Here is a 19,307-nt window from a genome sequence, read left to right as displayed (position 1 = left end):
CATATAGCTGGCTATCGGGGGAGAGGTCCCCTCCCATGTCAGGCCCGTGGAGGAGGCAGAAGGAAATTGTCAAACGAATGGTTTGACCCTTGGAATGAATGCAGACCCTTGGAAAAGACAAGGTGGAGGGTGGGGTGGGCATAAGCCCGCATCTGCAAGCTTTTCAGAAGACTGGGTAGGGTCATCTGGGTGCTATAGGAAACACCCTGCAAACACTTCAGCTCCCTCCCTGTGTGGTGGGGAGGGGTCCACCTAGGTGCTATATAGGAAACACCCTGCAAACACTTCAGCTCCCTCCCTGTGTGGTGAGGGGGGTCACCTAGGTGCTATATAGGAAACACCCTGCAAACACTTCAGCTCCCTCCCTGTGTGGTAGGCCAAGGGGTGGAAAAGCCCAATGTGGCTGTGGTCTACCATGTCACACCACCGACTATCAGCTAGAGAGCCGCCTCCTCTCATGCAAACAGTCCTGGCCTCCTCAGCTCCTCCTTGCAAGGCTCTGAAGATTAAACAAGGGCAGGGACATGCACACATCTAGATGGCCCACCCCAGCCCATCCCCATTTCCCCATAATACAGCCTAAAGACATTCCCTAAACTGAGGGAGGGCCGAGGCTAGGCATGGACAGCCTGCAGATCTAGTCACCCGCGCCTGTGCCCGTGTGTGCTCATGCTTAGTCAGCCTGCACTCAGCACGTGCTTGGTATCTGCCGCAAGAGAGGGCTGGATATGTGCACTCTCAAGTTCCTTCAAAGTAGAAAGCACACTTCCCCCTCCTACCCCAGCACCCAGCAGAGAGCTGAAGGCCAGGGCTTGGCAACCACAGCCTGGGCCTCCAGCATCCCAGGAAGAGGCTGGAGAAAGTTTATAAAACAAAGGATGGCAGAGATGGGACAGGATGGAGTTGGGGGCGGGGGTGTTCCTCTGGAGATAAACAGACCCAGACTGGGAAGCTGTTCACTGGGACACTCCCATCAAAGGGGGATGACGGCAGCTGGAGGGTGCACGGCTGAGTGACAGCTGAGTGACTGGTGACAGACTCCCAGGATTCTCCCCAGCCCCCAGAGGCAGAGTAACTAGGTGCTTACCATCTGACTAATTCATAGACAGGGAAGGCAGATTAAACCCCAGGGCGGTAATGAGGTGAGGGAAGGATGATCAGGAGTTCAAGAGCCATCTCAAAGACATAGCCAATTTAAAGGTAGCCTGAGCTATTTGAAAATCCTGCGTCAAAATTATCAAATCCATCCATCCATCCATCCATCCATCCATCCATCCATCCATCCATCCATCCATCCATCCATCCCAGGAAGGCCTTAAATGCCAGCCTTCAACAAGCACACACATGCTATCATTTACATGGAAGCCTGGAAAACTCCTAAGAAGAGAGCAGCTGGATTTTGGTGGCATGTGCCTATAGTCCCAGCACTTTTAGAAACTGAGGCAGGAGAGTCGCTGCAAGTTCGAGGCCAGATGGGGCTACAGAGTAAAACCTTGTCTTGGAACTGAAGAGGGCTCAAAGGTTAAGAGCTCACACCACTCTTGCAGAGGACCTGCGTTTGGTTCCTAGCACCCATGTTGGGCAGCTCACAACCGCCTGTAACTCCAGCTCCCGAAGGATTAAGGGCTGCCTCTGTAGGCACTGCATACTCATACGGAGACCCACAGCATACACACAATCAATAACAACAACAACACAAAACAAAACAAAACAGTAGAATAGTGGTCTAGGTTGTATGGCACATATGTGATTAGAACATACAATTTATTGTCGAAGGCTACGAGTGGGAAGAAATGGTAAGGGTTACTCTTTGTTGTTTCATTGTTACCCTTCTTTGGCTATCACACATCATCACACTTAATGAATAATCATACTGTAAGCACACACATATACAACTTAAAAAAAAACAACTCTGCCTACCCTTACCTAGTATCCCAAATGTAGTTTGAAGGGGCAGGGTGGGGTGGGGTGGGGAATTGTCTTAGTTAGGGTTTATATTGCTGTGATAAAATGCTGCAATCAAAAGCAATTTGGGGAGGAAAGGTTATTTGGCTTGCACTTCTACATCACCATCCACCACAGAAGTCAGGGCAGGGACCTGGAGGCAGGAGCTGATGCAGAGGCCATGGAGGGGTGCTGCTTATTAGCTTGCTCCCATGGCTTGCTCAGCCTCTGTCTTATAGAACCCAGGACCACCAGCCCAGGAGTGGCACCACCCACCGTGAGCTGGGCCCTCCCACATCAACCATCAATCAAGACAATGCAACAAAGGCTTGTCCTCAGGCCAGTCTGGTGGGGGCATTTTTTCAGTTGAGGTTCCCTCTTCCCAAATGACTCTAGCTTGTGTCAAGTTAACATAAAACTATCCAGCACTGGAATAAACTTTTTATTGCATTTAAAATTTTTTATTGTGTGTGGGTGTGTTCAAGTCATGATACACAGGTAGAGGTCAGAGGACAATTTTCAGGAGTGTGCACCCTTACCTGCAGGGCCATCTCACTATCCATAAACATTGATTACTTCTTTCAAAGCTTGTGAGAGACCAAGGCCAGTGAGTGCAGCTTTACCTGGCCGAAATCACCTGGCTTTGATCTTACAAGAGGCCTGGCCTCCCCCTCAGACTTTCATGAGAAGGTGTGTGCCACTGGGCACCTGGGCATGACAGAACATAAAGCAAGTACTTCATGCTGGATATCTTGAGATCGGGCATGGTAACAAAAGGGGACAGAGAGGTGTCCCATGTTGGGCCCTTATGGTCTAATTCAAAGGCACTCCAATCCTTCAATAAATGGGTGAATATGTAGTGGTGAAATCTGGCCAGGGTCACATGGCACAAACTAGTATATAGGTAAGATTAGACCTCCAGTTATGACCAGCTTTTGTCTTCACAATGGCTCAAACGAAGGTTTCCTTTCCCCATCCAAGTATAGGTTGACTCAGACAAGTGGAGGAGCCCTGGGGTGTACAGTCCTCCAGACGAGGCTGATAAGATTCCTGGTGACCTACAAGGCCAGCCTCCAAACTACATGATGGAGCCAAGCTGGTCTTGTCACCAACCACCCTGCAGAGGTTCTCCTCGGCTTTGGACAAGTACCCCCCCTGCCCCCCCAACCCCCGCAGGTCCCCGTGTAGGAAGGAGCTGGTTGAACAGCTGTAGTCCGATTACAGCAGGGCATGGAGGAGTGAGTGACAACAGCCAGGGAAGTACACAGCCCTTCCTAAATATTTCAGCAGGAAGCCTAAATATTTAGATGGATGAGAGGAAAAAGAATGCAGATTGCAAAGCTCATCAAAGAGCCCTGGCCACCAAGAGAGCCCCAAGAGTGTTGGTACTGTCTTGCCTCTAGGGAGGGCTCAGGGTTGCCTCCAATCCTGCATGGCCATCACCTAGGAAAGATGGTCCTGGGGCCACCTGGACCCAGGATTCTCCGGGGGGGAAGACTTAATCAAGGCTTGAGACTGGAAGGGAGAAGCCCCATTTCCAAGCGTTGATTATACCCATCATGAAATGAATCGTGAGTTAATTTGAAAGGAGTGGAAAATGGTGGGGGGCACAAAAAGGAAGGACTTGATGGGTTTCATCCTCCTCCTCGCCACCAACGTCTAGATTAAGAACTCAATGCATGGTGAGGCCTGTGGGGAGGGGGTCAGGGACAAGATGCCCAGAGACACGGGGTAGGGAGAGCAGCGGATGCTTAGGTCACCTGTTGTGTGGTATAAGCACCCTGATACAGTGCTGAGCATGAAGACAAGCGAGTACTACTGTCCCATCTGAGGAGGGGACAACTTGCTCACAGCCACACCCATCAATACCCTGGATGCTTAGCTCCACACACCACAAGATTCTGAAGACCCCAGGCAATGTGGCGTTTTTCCATTTCTCAGCCTTCCTCCTCGTTTCTTCCACTACCAACGCAACAGAATGTACGGCAGGATGGTTCCAAGCATGAGGGCCGGGTGTCAATCTTCCTCATTCTCCTAATGGCGAGGCCCCAGCCATGCTAAAACCTCTGTGGTTGTGGTTACTCTTCTTGTTGCCGTAATCAAATACCTGACAACATCTTAAGGAAGAAGGTTTTATTCTGGCTCTCCCAGGCTGAGAGCATAGGCAGGCCGTCTCGGCAGGGAAGGCATGCGCATTCTGGTCTTCCAGACTCGACCAAGGCCACCCATTAAACTCTGCTTTCTGCAAGCATTCTGGGGCTTCTCCTCTACATTCCTCATGCCGACCAGTTCCAAAGACCTCCAGATGATGTGGTCAGGTTACCACAGAAACTACCCCCAATTCCTGGGACCAACTGACCTTTCTTCATCGTTGTGACCAACAAAACAACTTTAAAAAGGAAGGGTCAGGGCTGGAGAGGTGGCTCAGAGGTTAAGAGCACTTGCTGCTTTCCAGAGGACCCAGGTTCAGTTCTAAGCACCAACACGGTGACTCACAGTCATCCGTAACTACAGCTCTAGGGGATCTGAAGTGCTCCTCTGACTTCTGGGGGCAGGGCACCAGACCTTCACACGGTGCCCATACCATACATGCAGATAAAACATGCATACATATAAAAATCTGTGCCCATGTAAAAATAGAAATCAGCCAGGCGGTGGCGGCGCACGCCTTTAATCCCAGCACTCGGGAGGCAGAGCCAGGCGGATCTCTGAGTTCGAGGCCAGCCTGGGCTACCAAGTGAGTCCCAGGAAAGGTGCAAAGCTACACAGAGAAACCCTGTCTCGAAAAACCAAAAAAAAAAAAAAAAAAAAAAACCCAAAAAAATAGAAACCATTTTTAAAGGGGTCCATTTTGGCTCAGTTTGAGGGTACACGACCCCAGAGGCATGAGGCAGCTATTCATATTTTGTCCCTTTGCCAGGAAGCGGAGATGGATGCTGGGGTTCAGCTCACTTTCTCCTTTTTCATCAGGCGGGGCCACAGTGTGTTTTACTGTGCTGGCTTTACCTCGGTGTGCCCTCCGTGATCAGTGGGGCCTTCCTGGAAACAGTCTCTCAGACATACCCAGAGGTGTATTTCCACGGTGATTCGACAGCCAGTCACGCTCACAGTGGAGACCGTCACAGCGGAGACCGTCACAGTGACCTATTCTGCAGCTCCTGCTGCAGAAAGCCGCAGGCCAAAGACTCAGTGAGGCTCTGCCCGCCAGCGCTTCTTCTCCCACCTCATAACCAAGAAAATTCTTAGCAGCAGTCTCCTCCTGGCCCGTGACCATGCTCCAGTCACTGGCTCTACCATGCATGGGCAAGACCAAGGCTTAGTGGACAGGAGAGAGAAGCTCAGTCCTACCTTGCTGCGTCGATTCAGACAAGGAAAACAGCAGTCCCAGGCTAGTCCTCGAGACACAGAAAATGTGCCAGTCCCGTGCCTGGCACAGATAGCAGAAGTCCACGCAATGCCCAAAGGCATTCACTCACTACTCACACTCACTCACCACTCCTTTCTTCCTTGAATCAGAGAAGGACACCCATGTGTCCACGATACACAATCGGATACTGCAGGGACACCCACCAGCACCAGCCTCCTGGCGGCTCTTCCTCGGCAGCCCAGGACTGCCCTGAGGACAAAGGCTGGGTTTTGCTCGGAGCCCGATTCCCCCCAGGGAAGGGGTTCCTCTATGGGCTTCTGGACATGGGAACTGAAACCTCCAAGGCCCCTCAACCGTGTCCTGCCCTCCAGCTTCCACCATCTGCTCCCCGTCACTTAGCACTTCTGCCTGTGGCTCCCTCGCTTCACCACCCCAGTCCGATTTCCTCTCCCCAGCAAGACCGAGCTAAAGGGCTGGCTCAGAGGCCCTCCAGTTCTTGAGGTTCCTCTGCACAGAAATGCTGGCCAGCAAGAGAGGGGCCCTTCCCGTCCCATTAGGGTTTCTGGTGGCTGGGAGTTGAGTCTACAGGCTTCGGGAAGCAGTGCCGAGCTCAGTATTCCATCCTCTTCCATGAAAGAACAAAGGACAGCTGGGCAAAGTCAAACTGGAGTGGAGTGTTGGGGAGACTATCCCAGACCTGGACCTCCACAGGAACAGGGCCCATAGTAGGGAAAGAGGCACCTCAACTGGTGTCTGGGGTGAAGAAGGGGGCTGGAGTGGGGCGTTCTGGGAAAAGCCACACTCCGTTTCACCAGAAGTGGAGAGGAAGGAGGAGGCGACCTTATCAGCACACTCACGAGGTGAACGGCTCAGCCTACGGAAATTTAATTTCGGTCAGAATATTCCACTGTTTGCAGTTGTAAATGGCTGTGAAGAAGGAGAGAACTTTCTGTAACGTTATCCACTCCCCTCCTTGAAAACGGCAAACATTTGATGGAGTTCAAATTCCTTGGCTAAGCTCACGAGGCTCTGTCATCTGACCCTCACCTCCCTGGCCTGTGGCTGCAGCCCAAGCCCCATCATGCACATTTATCCGTCTCTCGGGGCCACGGAAGGGGAGATCCACCGTCCCCTCTCCCACCGCCTTCCATCTAGTTCTTGAAAATATTCCGTTGAGGGGCTGGAGAGATGGCTCAGCCGTTGAGAGCGTTGGCTGCTCCCCCCAAAGACCAGGGTTCAATCCCCAGCAGCCACAGTATCTCACAACCATCTGCAAGTCCAGCTCCAAGGGCTCCATGGCCCTCTTCTGGCCTCCTCGTTCGCCACTCACACACATGGTACACAGACATACATGCAGTTAAAACACCCATACACACCCACAAAGTAACAGTAAAAATAAAACATCCAGTCGACAGTTGGGAGATGGTTCAGCGCCCCTGCGTTTGCTGAGCATAGGCCAGAACACATTACAGGGCAGGGCTATTTTTAACTGATAAGAACCTCCATGTGGTTTTCTACTGGCCGGACCATGTTACACACCAAAAGACAAACACTACATGATTCACCTTGAGGGCATCAAATTCACAGCAACAGGAAGCATAATGGCGGTTTACCAGTGGCTGGGTGGGGAAGGTGGGGAGATAGGTGGTTGATAAGTAGGAAGTTTCCGTTCCACAAAAAGAAAAAGGGTTAACACAGATCTGAATCACAACCGTGTGAAGACAGTTATCATCACGGAATGGTACACCAAAACCGGTGAAGACAGAACATAGTTAAAGATAAAAAAAAAAAAAAACCTTCAGTATTTTTAATCACAAGCGTCGGGGGTGGGAGTTGGGTGCACATGAGCGCATGCACCCTTGGGGGCTAGAAGAAAACATCAGAGTCCCTGGAACTGGAGTTATAGGTGGCTGTAAGCCCCATGCCGGAGCTGGGAACTGAACTTGGGTCCTCTACAAGAGCTGAGCCATCTCTCCAGACCCTATCTCTGGTTTTTTATAATTAAAAAATAAATTCAGGGCCAAGAACGGTGCTCAATGGCAAGGCATGTGTGCCGAGCATGCCTGAGGCCTTCCCTGTGTGCTAGCTAGCCCCAGAATTAAATGCTCTAGAAAGTCTTGGGCCCATGAGAGGGCTCAGTGGGTAAAGACATTGCCGCCAAGCCTGACAACCTTAGTGTGATCCCTGGGACCCACATGGTAGGCAGGATCAACTTGTCCTCTGACCTCAGTCACGTGGCCATAGCATACACCCATATATGTGTGCACCCATATACAAACACATAAAACAGCGTACAAGTCCTTTTGATTCTTTACAAAGCCATTTAGAAGTTCATGATGTCTGTGCATGGGACACTCCATGGCAGAACATCTGGCAGCGACAGTCCTGAATAGGCTGGCTGTCCTCTCTCTGAAAAATCTAAATTCAAATCTTTTTGAAGCCAGGCAGTGGTGGCGCACACCTTTAAGCCCAGCATTTGGGAGGCAGAGCCAGGTGGATCTCTATGAGCTCGAGGCCAGCCTGGTCTACAGAGTGAGTTCCAGGACAGGCTCCAAAGCTACACAGAGAAACCCTGTCTTGGGAAGAAGGGAAAAAACAAACAAACAAACAAACACCAAAACTTTGAGCACTAAAAGCGATGTCCCAAGTGGGGAATTCTATACCCGATCTCATAGGCTTCATAAAAATGCAGGTGCACTACAGTCCATAAAATCACTCTCAAAAGAGTTCCATGTTTTGACGTGGGTCAGGCCCTCAAGCTGGTCATGTAGCTGCAGACACTCCAAATCTGTGACAATCCAAATCACTTCTGATCCCAAGCACCCTGGATGGGCCAATGGCATCTGTGATAGAGGCCAGCTCTGAGCAAGAATGTGCTATGGGCTATACTCTCATATACTTGAGCTCTGGGGCGGTATCAGCGGCCACGTGGAATCATCGGGCACACTGCTTATGGTGATGCAGGAGACCTCTGACTGGGGCAGCATTAAACACACAGTCTACCTACCTCCTCCACCTTATTCTAGGTGCAGGGGAGGAGCAGGGGCAGGGTGGGGTGGACACAGACAAGTCAGAGGGGCCCAGGGGACTGGGCTCCGTGAACAATGGAAAGAGACAGCTCCACTCCCATGCTTCCTGGCGGTTACCTACCTCACTTCTCACTGGGTTCTTCCTCTGCTCCCCAAAACTTTGCATCTCCCTTCCTTCCCATCTACCCCTCCCAAGCACAACCTCACACAGAGTTCAGAAGCTGAGCCCAATTTGACAGCAAACAGCCAAGTTCAATATGAAAGCCTTTGGCCCCAGGTCAGGGTTAGCCAAGCGCAGCATCCAAAACCAGGGGATTGTTTTTCTTTTAAACACCAGCCTATAAACAGGGCAAAGCCCCAGGAAAATACTTGGAAGTGACAATCATCACCTCCCTCCTCTAGGCCCCCTCCTGGAAGCCTCCACCACCCCACTTTCAACCTTTCATCATGTGCCAATTTCTACCCTGGGACGGTTCTTCACGACTGTGTCATCTGATCATCCTAGAGGCGCCATTAAAACTCTCAAGACAGCTTAATAAAAACGTATTTTTAACTGGTAAAACTAACCAGTACAGTTAACTAAGGTGGACTTGCAGATTTGAGGTAGTGGTTTGGGTTTTTTTCCAGCCTTCAACTTAAGTGTAACTTAAGAAAACAAGTCATTAGAAAGGATTGTCTTGCCAGGCGGTAGTGGCACACGCCTTTAATGCCAGCACTCAGGGGAGGCAGAGGCAGGTGGATCTCAGTGAGTTCGAGGTCAGCCTGGGCTACAGAGTGAGTTCCAGGACAGCCAGGGCTACACAGAGAAACCTTATCCAAAAAAAAAAAAGTACTCACTTTCTACCTCTGTAGCCCTAGACTAGAGACATGGAGGCCTCCACGATCAAGACTCCAAAGACTTACTGTGTTTCTCTATCACGGGCAGGTGAGAAGATCTGTGAGCCTTATGGTGTCCACCGTGGCTTGAAACAAAATGGGTGCTCATATTAACCCCGTGTTCCCCTAAACCAAGCTCAGAGGACTTTTTCTTCCAATATGCCTCATTTTAAATGGTTTGCTCAGAAGTCATTAGGACAGAGTCCAGTTTTGTCTTTTATAACTTGGGGGAGGACAGGTGTTAGTAATGGTGTCAGAATTCCAGGACTGGGTGGGATGTGTGTAGGATTTAAGGATTTATAAATAAAAGGAGGTACACATGGGAACCCCTAGAATATTTTAAGAACCTTGGCAGGATGTGGCTGGGGGGTGGGGGGGAGGGTTGTCAGCCTGTCAACTCAACTCAGTCCTCTACTTTGGGGGAGGGGAGGGGGGCTTCCAAAACACAGCTACGAGAAGGAGAGAAGGTGAAGCGAGGCACAGTTCCAGTGCCGGAGACAAGCCGGGTCAGCCAGGCAGCCACACCGGAGGAGCCTGCGTGCCGATGCCTGTTCCAGAGGAAACAAAAAAATAGAATTTCCCAGCTGTCCAAAGTCAAGCTGAACCAATTAACTCAGCTCCCTCAGAGAGCAACACTCCTGCGGTGGGGTGGCCAAGGTGGACACTGCTTGGGGGGGGGGGGGCGATCCCAAGGCTGAAGCTCCTGTCCATGTGGCCACTTTAAATTCCCTGGGTGTCAGCTGCCTTATCTTAAGGCATGAGGTCACTATAAAGCACCTGAAGCAACCAGGTAAAGCACTTGGCAGGATGCCGTCCTCAGGGAGCGCTCCATAAAACTCAATAAACCTAGCAAGCGGCAGGAGCCTGCTTGCTTCTGTTCATACCTTCTTCCCTGGAGCCTCACCAAACTGCTCATTTTGCCAGGAGGGAATTGAGGCTAAGGTAAGTTAACCAGTTTGATGAGGAAATGGCCCAGCCAGGAGGCAATATCAGCTTATGCCTTCCCACAGAGTGAGGATAATTTTAACCACAGTACCCAGTACAGTAGATGCACTATCAATGCTAATTTCCCTTGCTGGGTAAAAAAAAAAAAAAGGGGGGGGGGTGTGCACTTTAACAGCTAGGAAAGCCAGCCACCAAAGATCTGGTGATGCCAAACATGGAGGCATTTGCTTATAATCTCATGATCCAGGGGGATCAGGCAGGATGATTATGAGTTCAAGGGCAACCTGGACTACACACCAGGACCCTATCTCAAAAACTAGTTGGACTGGACCATGGTGATGTATGCCTTTAATGCCAGCACTCAGGAGGCAAAGGCAGGAGGATTTCCGTGAGTTCGAGACCAGCCTGGCCTACATAATGAACAGGACAGCCAGAGCTACAGAGTAAGACCCTGTCTTAATCAATGAACCAATAAGATTTATTATAAAACAAAGAAGTAAAAACTAAAATCAGAGCTAGAGATATATCTCTAGGGTAGAGATGCTTGCCTAGGGTACAAAAATGCCCTGGGCTCCACCCCCAAGCACCTGTATTCATGGCCAGTGGTATAGTACAAGATGAAAGGCAGGAAGATTGGGAATTCAAGGTCGTCCTCAGCTACACAATGAGTTCTAGGCCAGCCTGAGCTACTTGAGACCCTGCCTTAAAGCAGGAAGGCAAGGAGAGCAGCCATGGGGTCCCAGGTTGGTAGGTAGGTGCAGGGCACTTGGAAGGCAGCCTGTGTGTTGGCACAGCTCAGCGACAGCATGGATAGGGAGGGAGGCCTGATCACATCTTCCTAGACCTCTCCCTCTTCCCCTGCCTTTGGCTGGCTACACAGCCCAATTTGCAGCAGTAAACCCCGCCCCCACCCAAGCATGGCTACCTCCTGCTCCCACCCCAGGAATTTTCAGCTAAGGGGCTTTGTGATGACCAGGGCAACTCAGACCAGCTAAAACCCAGTACCTCAGGTGGAAAATACCCAGGATGCCACAGGCAGCCAGATGGGAAGGAAGATTTTCAAGTTTTCGGGTTTTTTTTTTCCCCTTAAACCAATTTCCTGAGGCCTGAGGCAGTGCCCCACGTCACAGATCAGAAAGCCGAGAGAGGCAGATTTTTGCAGATTAAGCTGAGGCTGGCAAATGCTTTCACTGGTCCTTTTTCATTTCTTGGGTTTTTCCTTTGAAAGGAGGGAACTGCCCAGTTGGAGTTGACAAGGCTCTTTTTTGGGGGGATGGGGGAGGCAGGGGGATGGTGACTGGGCTGTCCTCATTCATTCATGCAAGCATCTAGAATCTGCTCCAAATTACACTGGCCTGACGCTGCTCAGATGCTTTTCTAAAAGTTACCTGTCCACTTTGAGGGTGGAGGTACCGCTGACAGACGAGACCTCAAAATAAAGAGCATTTTGTTTTTTCAAACACCCTACGGAAGCCGCCGGGCTTGTAAAGCTACCACCACCACCAGATGCACCCGGCTGTGCAGCCCCTGCCCCCCCCCCTTCCCTTCTCCTTGTGTTTTGAAGTTTATTTTCCCACATTTAGCCTTGAATTCTTTCCTTCCTTCCCCTGCCATGGCGGAGGGGCAGCAGGGAGGGGCACTGTGAGGGCAGCTCAAGCCTCATCATCCTCCCCTGCCCCCCTCCCTCCAGGGAAACCATAAACTGGCCACCTTCTTCCCCCAGCACAGCCAGACACAGCAGGCACCCAGCAGGGGGGTCCTTGGATCTTTCCAGAACCTCTTCGAAGAAGAAGAAGAGCTAGACCAACCATGCATCTTTTGAAACTCACCCCCAGAAACTGCGTAGCGGAACCAATGACCCTACTCAAAAGCAACACCCCACCCACCTGGTAGTGTAAACCTGTCTCACAGGCTTCCTAAGGACAATTCTCTACACAGCCTATGGTCCCTTAGGCACCTAAAATACGTGTCTTATCTCTGTGAATGTCCGTCTTCGACCTGGAGGCAAAATAGGTTTTAGTACCAGTAAGATGTGCTCAGGTTTTCTGTTTCCAACAGCCCAGGGTAGGACAAGGATGAAGATGGGTTTGTTCCCATTTGACATCAGGAAACTGAGCCTGGAAAGTGAGGGACAGGACAGGTGGAAAGAACTGGGGAGGTGATGTCGATTACATGTACCTGATCAGATCTATAATAGCTTGGACAATCTATCCCTGCTCCAATCTAATCCTACCATTATTGATAAGGGGCCATCCACACAGGGATGGGTGGTTGGGGCTGAGCCTTTAAGAAACAGATACTGAGGGACCTCTGACCCCAAGTTGGCTCAAGGTTTCATTAGAGATGGCCAGTCAAGTTTACCATGGTGAGGTCAATGCCGTCCACTGGGTGTGTGCATTCTCAGATAAGGGACAACATCGAGGCCAACATCGAGGCAACTTCCCCTCACCCACACTCTCCTCCCTCTCTGAAAAGGGACTACCTGGGTTTGGGTGTTCATTTGTGCAACCTGCTACTTTGACAAAGTTTAACTCCCGGTCCTAGAGGGATGTCTCAGCCTGGTAAGACTTCCCGGAAGCCTAAGAGCGTCCCCAGCATTCCAGCCACAGACCTTCCTCCCAGGCACTCAGGACACGCCCGAGCCCCCTGCCCAACTCTTGAGAGCAGGGACCTGCGGGTATAGTTTTGCCCCCGATGGTTCTGGGTGCTCTCCACTGTATTCAAGTTCTTAAGAGAGGTCGAGCGGGCGCGGCAAGAGCCCTGGAGCAGGAGGTGGAGAAGCAAGGGGTGGCACCCGGCTCCGCTCCCGGACTCCGGGAGCGTCTCCAAGGAAAGATAAACGCCTTTATCCGCCCCACAGCCTCCCTCCAAAGAGGGAGGCACCCGCACACCCACACTGAGCTACCGCGGGGCCCAGTTCACCCTGGAGTCAACCCCAAATTTTCTCGGAACGTTCTAGGTTCTGACCAAGTCTGCGCGCGTGGGGAATCCCCTTGTCTCTGGACGAAAAACACAGATCTTTTCAACCTGACACCTGATGGGGAATTTTCTTCCCACCACCCAAGGACCTCTTGTTGGGGCTGGAGGGGTGTCATCTGAAGTTGTAGGAGGGGGTCTCCACTAAAACACCGCTGTAGCCCAAAGTTTCAGATGCATGTGAGGGATTGAGGCGACCGACGGCTCACCTGTAGGATCTTGTCCAGGCCCTCCTGGCTCAGGCACGGGAACTCCTTGAGTAGATGCAGTTTCTGTGTATAGTAGTTTTTCTTGGCCTCCTTCCAGTGCGGCTCCTCCAGCACTTCGAAGATCGCCGCCCCGATGGCCAGGTAGAAAATGATGGCCGAGGTGAGCAGGGGACCCCGGTCCACCATGGCTCTTCAGTGGCCACCTCCCGGAGAAAGCGTCCCCTAGTTCCAGCGACTCCGAGTCCACCCGTCCTGAAGCCCCGGACACAGCTGTTTGAATTTGGAGCTCCGCATGCGCAGTGCCCGGTACCCACCGCGCGCCGCTCCTGGGACAGTTGCTTGGCCAAGTTGGCTCCGTGAGCGCAGGGAACTGCGTGGATCACGCTCACGCAGGCCAGGGTGAGCGCACACCAAAAAGGGGTCTGGAGCCACCCCCAGCCTCTCGATCCTGAGGGGTGGAGTGAAACTCAGGACCCACACTGGGAGACACGTGTGCCGCCCTGTGCGCGCGACAGTACGCCGAGCGCGCCTCCGCACCGCTCTTTAAGTAGCGCTCAGCCCGCCCGCGCCAGACCCTGAAGTGGGTGTGGTCCCGCTCGGGACACGCCCCTCTGCCCGCCCCTGGTCCCGCCCACCGCGCGCCTGAAGTCCCTGCCCCAGGCACCCGGCTCTCCACGCTCCAGGCGCCAATGTCTAAGGCAAAGCCGAGTGGCTTGCACTGACCTCCACGACCCGCACTGTCGCAGAATTTGTGGTCTGCAGGACTCCAGATGTGTATTAGCAATTGATGTAATTAGGTAAAACGGCCGTGCATCTTACTGCTGAGGTCAGAAATACATTGCTAGTGTTAACTCTCATGTCCAGATGTTTCTTCCCAGAGAGCTTAGGTTTCTCATCTATTCCTGGGGCACACACGGTTACCCACCAGCCCGAAGTAAGGGGGTTAGATTTGAATTAGGATTACTGGGAACTAATCCCAACTACAAAAGGGTAAAGAACCCATCCAGGTCTGTTCTCTCCGCATCTGAGAGAGGCAGCAGGCAGCCACACCCACACTGCAAGGGCCTCTTCCTCACTCCCAAGCCTACTTAAAATTACTACACCACTTCCCTAGCCCCCACCATCATCACCACAACTGGAGAGGCTAGAGATACTTTCTACTCAATCATGCATCTATCCACAAACCTGTTACTAGTAATAAACACTCGGGCCAGGTGTTTTGGTGGTGTGCACCATTAGTCCCAACTAGAGAGGTGAGAGGATCTCTGTGCATTTGAGGCCAATCTTGTCTACATAGCGAGTTCCAGGCCAGCAAGAGCTACATACTGAAACCCTGGCTCGAAAATAAACAAGGCCAGTCATTTGGTGATTCTCAAGAAGCAGAGCCAGGAAGATCTCAATGAGTTATTGGTCAGCCTAGTCTACACAGAGAGTTCCAGGTCAGTCAGGGCTACATAGTGAAACCTTGTCTCAGAAATAATAAACATGGCTGAGCTGGGTGGTGGTGGCTCACGCCTTTAATCCCAGCACTCGGGAGGCAGAGGCAGTAAATCTCTGTGAGTTTGAGGCCAGCTTGGTCTACAGAGTGAGTTCCGGGACAGTCTCCAAGGCTACACAGAGAAACCCTGTCTCAAAAAAAACCAAAAATAATAATCATCATCATAAAATAATAATAATAAACACTTGATAGTAAGTACAATGAAGGTATGAGTACATATGTCATAAAAATGGGTTATTTCTCACTTTGCTTGCTTTCTGAGCATCTCTAAACTCTGGGCAGACTCCACGTTTTGGTATGTATCATCATCAGGGTGTGCATTAGATCACTTCCCAGTAAAGAAATGGAGGCCCTGGAGGAGTTGTCCGTTCAGTCTCCACTAGGGCAAGTCAGAGGTTGGAGGTGTGGGGACCACGGTCTGTCTCTCTCCTCAGGCCTCTGTGGAAGCAGGTGCAGCAGAGGCCAAACTCCGGAGCACTGCCCCTCCCCAGGGCCTTTTCTTTTTGTGGGAGACAGGTGATTAATCCTCACAGGCAAGTGGTACAAGGAGGTTATCTGTGGATCTCCAAATCTTGCTGGACCTGACGGACTAAGACTGAATCTTCTTTGCTGATCAACCATTGGTTTTTGTTTTGTAAGACAGGGTCTCACTGTGTAGCTCGGGCTGTGCTGGGACTCACTCTGTAAGACCAAGCTAGACTCAAACTCACAAAGATCCTCTTGCCTCTGCTTCCCAAGTGCTGGGAAGAAAGGCGTGGCCACCAAGCCTGGCCTCAAATCCTTGTTTATAGATTTTGTTTGTAGATTCTGAGCATATGCCCTGAGGGAGAAGCCTGAGCAGGAAACAGAGAAAACTCAGACTTCCGGGGCAGGAGAGGTGACTTAGCAGTTAAGAGACTGACTGTCAATGAATAGGACTCAGGCTCAGTTTCTAGCACATGAACTGCAGTTCACAACCACCTGTAACTCCAGTTCTGGGGGTCCAACGTCCTCTTCTGACCTGTGTGAGCTCATACACACACACACACACACACACACACACACACACACACCACACACCACACACCACACACCACACACCAAATAAATAAATTAAGGAAATAAATGAAAAGAAAACCAAGACTTTATAATTTTGGATCCCAGAGACCTACAGTGACTGTTTCCTCTGTTCCCTCCGGGTACTTCCAACCCAGGCTAACCCTGAACCAGGCCTTAGGTTAACCCTTTTCCAGAAGACCTGCTCCTCAGGACCACGTTGCCTTCCTGCCCTAAGCAGGTTTCTATTATCTACCCTTTTTCTTTTCTTTCTTTTTTAAAGTTTTTTAAGTCAATTATTTAACTTTATTTTCTGTGCATTGGGGTGAAGGTGTCAGATCCCCCTGGGATTAGAGCCACAGACAGCTGTGAGCTACCATATGGGTTCTGGGAATTGAACCCGGGTCCTCTGGAAGAGCAACCACTGCTCTTAACCACTGAGCCATCTCTCCAGTCCCTCTCTACCCTTTTCTAACACCTATCCCTCTAACATCCCTGAGGTAGTGTGAACCCCAGTCTCACAGCCTCACTCTCCAGTCTTCAGCTGGCTGTGGAGCCCAGACGACATCTGTCCCAAGTGTGCCCAGACCTCCCCATGCCTGGAGCTCATCCTCTCTGTGATCAAGTCGGACTGCATGGGGTGTGAACACTTCAACCAACGTGTGGTAAGCACAAGTGGAGAGGTCCCCTGACCCTCCAGAAAATTCTTTACCGTTTCTGTCGGCCCTGGCAGCTGTGCGCTCTTCCTGGGAAGGAAGGGGGGCCTCTCTCTTAATTCCACTTCACTGACCCACAAAAGCACTGCAGCATACACTGGGTGAACTGATCTTTATTCAAAGTTCTCCCTCCCCCTCCCCCTCTCCCTCCCCCTCTCCCTCCCCTTCTCCGAAGGCACATACATGCATGGAGGTCAGAGGTCAGCCTCAAGCGTCACACCTTAGGTACTCTTTAGCTTTTTTTATATTATTTATTTTTCGTTACATGTCAGCGTGGGCCTTTGTGAATGTGCGTGCACCACGTGCATGCAGGAGCCCAGGGAGGCCAGAAAGGGCACTGGATCCCCTGGGACAAGCCGCTGTGAGCCTCCATGGAGGAGCTGGGAACTGAACCTGGGCTCTCCGCAAGAGCGCACGCACTCTCACACTCCTCTCTCCAGCCCCCAGTTGCACTGGCCTCAAGCGGGCCCACGAGGTTAGACTGGCCGGCCTGGAGCCCAGAGGTCACCCTCTCTTGACTCCCCAGCACTGGGATCCAAGCATATGCCACCCTCTGTGGGTGCTGGAGTCAGGACCCCGTGCCTGTGCAACCGAGAACTCTTTCTCCAGCTCCATTATTCAATACGTTTTCGTTTCCAGTTTCTCTTTCCTCCTTCTGTGCCTCCGTTTCCTGTCACCTTTTTTCTGTCTGCCTTTCCCGGTGTCCAGGGTGCTGTCTGTCCATCTTCCTCTGCGGCTCCAGCCCTCACCTTTCTGTATCTTCCCACACTCCTTTCCTCAGCTCTCTCTTCTCCTGCCTCTCGCTCTCTTCTTTGCCTCCTTCCCTCTGGAATGTATTCCTTCCCTCTTTCCCTCTCCCTGGACTCATATTGGATCACACTTTCCCCAGGAGACCTGGAGCCGACACAGGTGCACAGACGCCACTAGCATGTCTGTTCTCCATGACACTGAGCTACGTCTGTTCTCCAAACAGGAGGGCACCCGGTAGGGGCCTTCGTCAACATCAACATGTCTAAACAAAATGAGCCTCAAGGATGGGGGGGGGGCGTCTGTACTAGGGGGTGGGATGATAGGATACATATTTTTAAATTTTTATTTAAGTTTCTGTACATTTTATTTACATATGTATGTGCATACACACATGCTTGTTACAGAGTTCAACACCCCCAGGAAAAGACCTCCAGACTCCATTTAGACAATAATTAACCAAATTTATTAAAACCGCCAGCAGGGACACAGTCTCTAAGCCAGAGATGTGCCATGAGAAGGAGCATGAGGGAACGGTTTTTAAAGAAAAAAACCACATGAAGACTTTGAGTATCTGCATAAGCAGGTTACAAAAGCCAAAATCAGTAGTTAGTCACACTGTAACAAGCATGGTCATGGCTGTACATCTCTGGGTGGTTGTCAAGAGTCAGAGTTGCAGGGAACTTTCCTTTTAGGAACCTGAGTTAGAGATAAACAGCCATTAGGTACCGGGATGGATGACTAACATAGCGTTTCTTCAGCCCTCACGTGCTCACGGGCTTGTGAAGAGTTCAGGAGACAGCTTGTGGGAGTTGGCGCTCTCCCTCCACCATGCGGATCCATCCCAGAGACTGAACTCAGGCCCTCGGGCCTGGCAGCAAGCACCTTTATCCACTGAGCCATCTCGCTGGCCCCTATGATACTAATCATCGTTTGGGAATACTATCTCCGAAGAGGCAGGTGGGTTCTGAGAATGCAGTTGAGCTGACAGCATTCCCAACCACTGGATGTGTGTGTCCCTCCTGGAGGAACCGGCAGAGTGAACAGTTGTACAGCCTAAGGTCACATCAGGCTCTGGCCACAGAAGTGTCCACACCCAGTTCTGTTTCTTCCTCATTACAATTAGGCAACTGGATTATCCTCTTGATAAAACAAACACTTGATAATCCTTTTATTACTGGTCAGAAGCCCCTTCACTGGCCACAAGCCTTGAGGCGAACCCACTACGGCCTGAAGACATCGGAAAGTGCCTTTACAGCCCCTAGCCCGCAGAGCACCGGAATGGAGCGCCGTAGAGCGCCGTAGTCCTGGGCGATGGGATGGATCCGTGGTTTCCCGTGTGGACCCAGTGTCGATAGAGAGCCGTGGCTAGCTGCAAGTCGGAACAGGGGCAAGGCTTGTGTATCTAAATTGGAAACGTAGATTTTACTGAATGCTTGCTGCTTCTACACTGCTGTCAAGTGGAAGAACCAGCAAGCCTGGCCACCTATTTCTATTTAAAAATATTGCCGTGTGCACTAATTTCCCTCGGAGGAGCAAGTCCGCCCAAAAGAGATATAGAAAAAGCCACAAAAAAACATAAAGAAGTTCAGTAACATGTTTACTTTAAAAAAAAAATGCCACCAATAACTTATTTCCAAAACAAGCAAACAAACAAAAACACAGAGTCAGAACATAGTGGTGCACGCCTTTGATCCCAGCACTTGGGCTGCAGAGGCAGGCAGATCTCTGTGAGTTCAAGGCCAGCCTGGTCTATAGGACAGGTTCCAGGACAGCCAAGGCTATACAGAGAAACCCTGTTTAAAACAAAAAAAAAAAAAAAAACACAGAAAGATGGACCAGTGGATAAATGCCGTTGCTGCCAAGTCTGACAACCTAAATTCCATCCCCAAGTCCCATACGGTGAGAAGAGCAGAACTGGCACACAAACCCACACCCTCAACACAGATAAAATGTAATAAACAA

At 51.0% G+C, this 19,307-nt stretch overlaps 1 protein-coding gene across 1 annotated transcript in view; it reads right to left on the bottom strand.

Moving 5' to 3' along the window:
- Kcnk5 (potassium two pore domain channel subfamily K member 5) overlaps positions 1-13,902 on the bottom strand; it is a 43,770-nt gene extending 29,868 nt beyond the window's left edge. Inside the window, exon 1 of the mRNA XM_006984817.4 lies at positions 13,347-13,902. Within this exon, the coding sequence (XP_006984879.1) occupies positions 13,347-13,532 (186 nt within the window). The 5' untranslated portion in view covers positions 13,533-13,902. The remainder of the gene's footprint in view (positions 1-13,346) is intronic.
- Between the last annotated feature and the right edge of the window lie 5,405 nt (positions 13,903-19,307).

Source organism: Peromyscus maniculatus, chromosome 9 (genome assembly GCF_049852395.1).
Source record: "Peromyscus maniculatus bairdii isolate BWxNUB_F1_BW_parent chromosome 9, HU_Pman_BW_mat_3.1, whole genome shotgun sequence".
Lineage (NCBI taxonomy): Eukaryota > Metazoa > Chordata > Mammalia > Rodentia > Cricetidae > Peromyscus > Peromyscus maniculatus.
The sequence above is the reverse complement of the archived record's forward strand: the minus strand, read 5'-3'. Positions and strand labels throughout refer to the sequence as shown.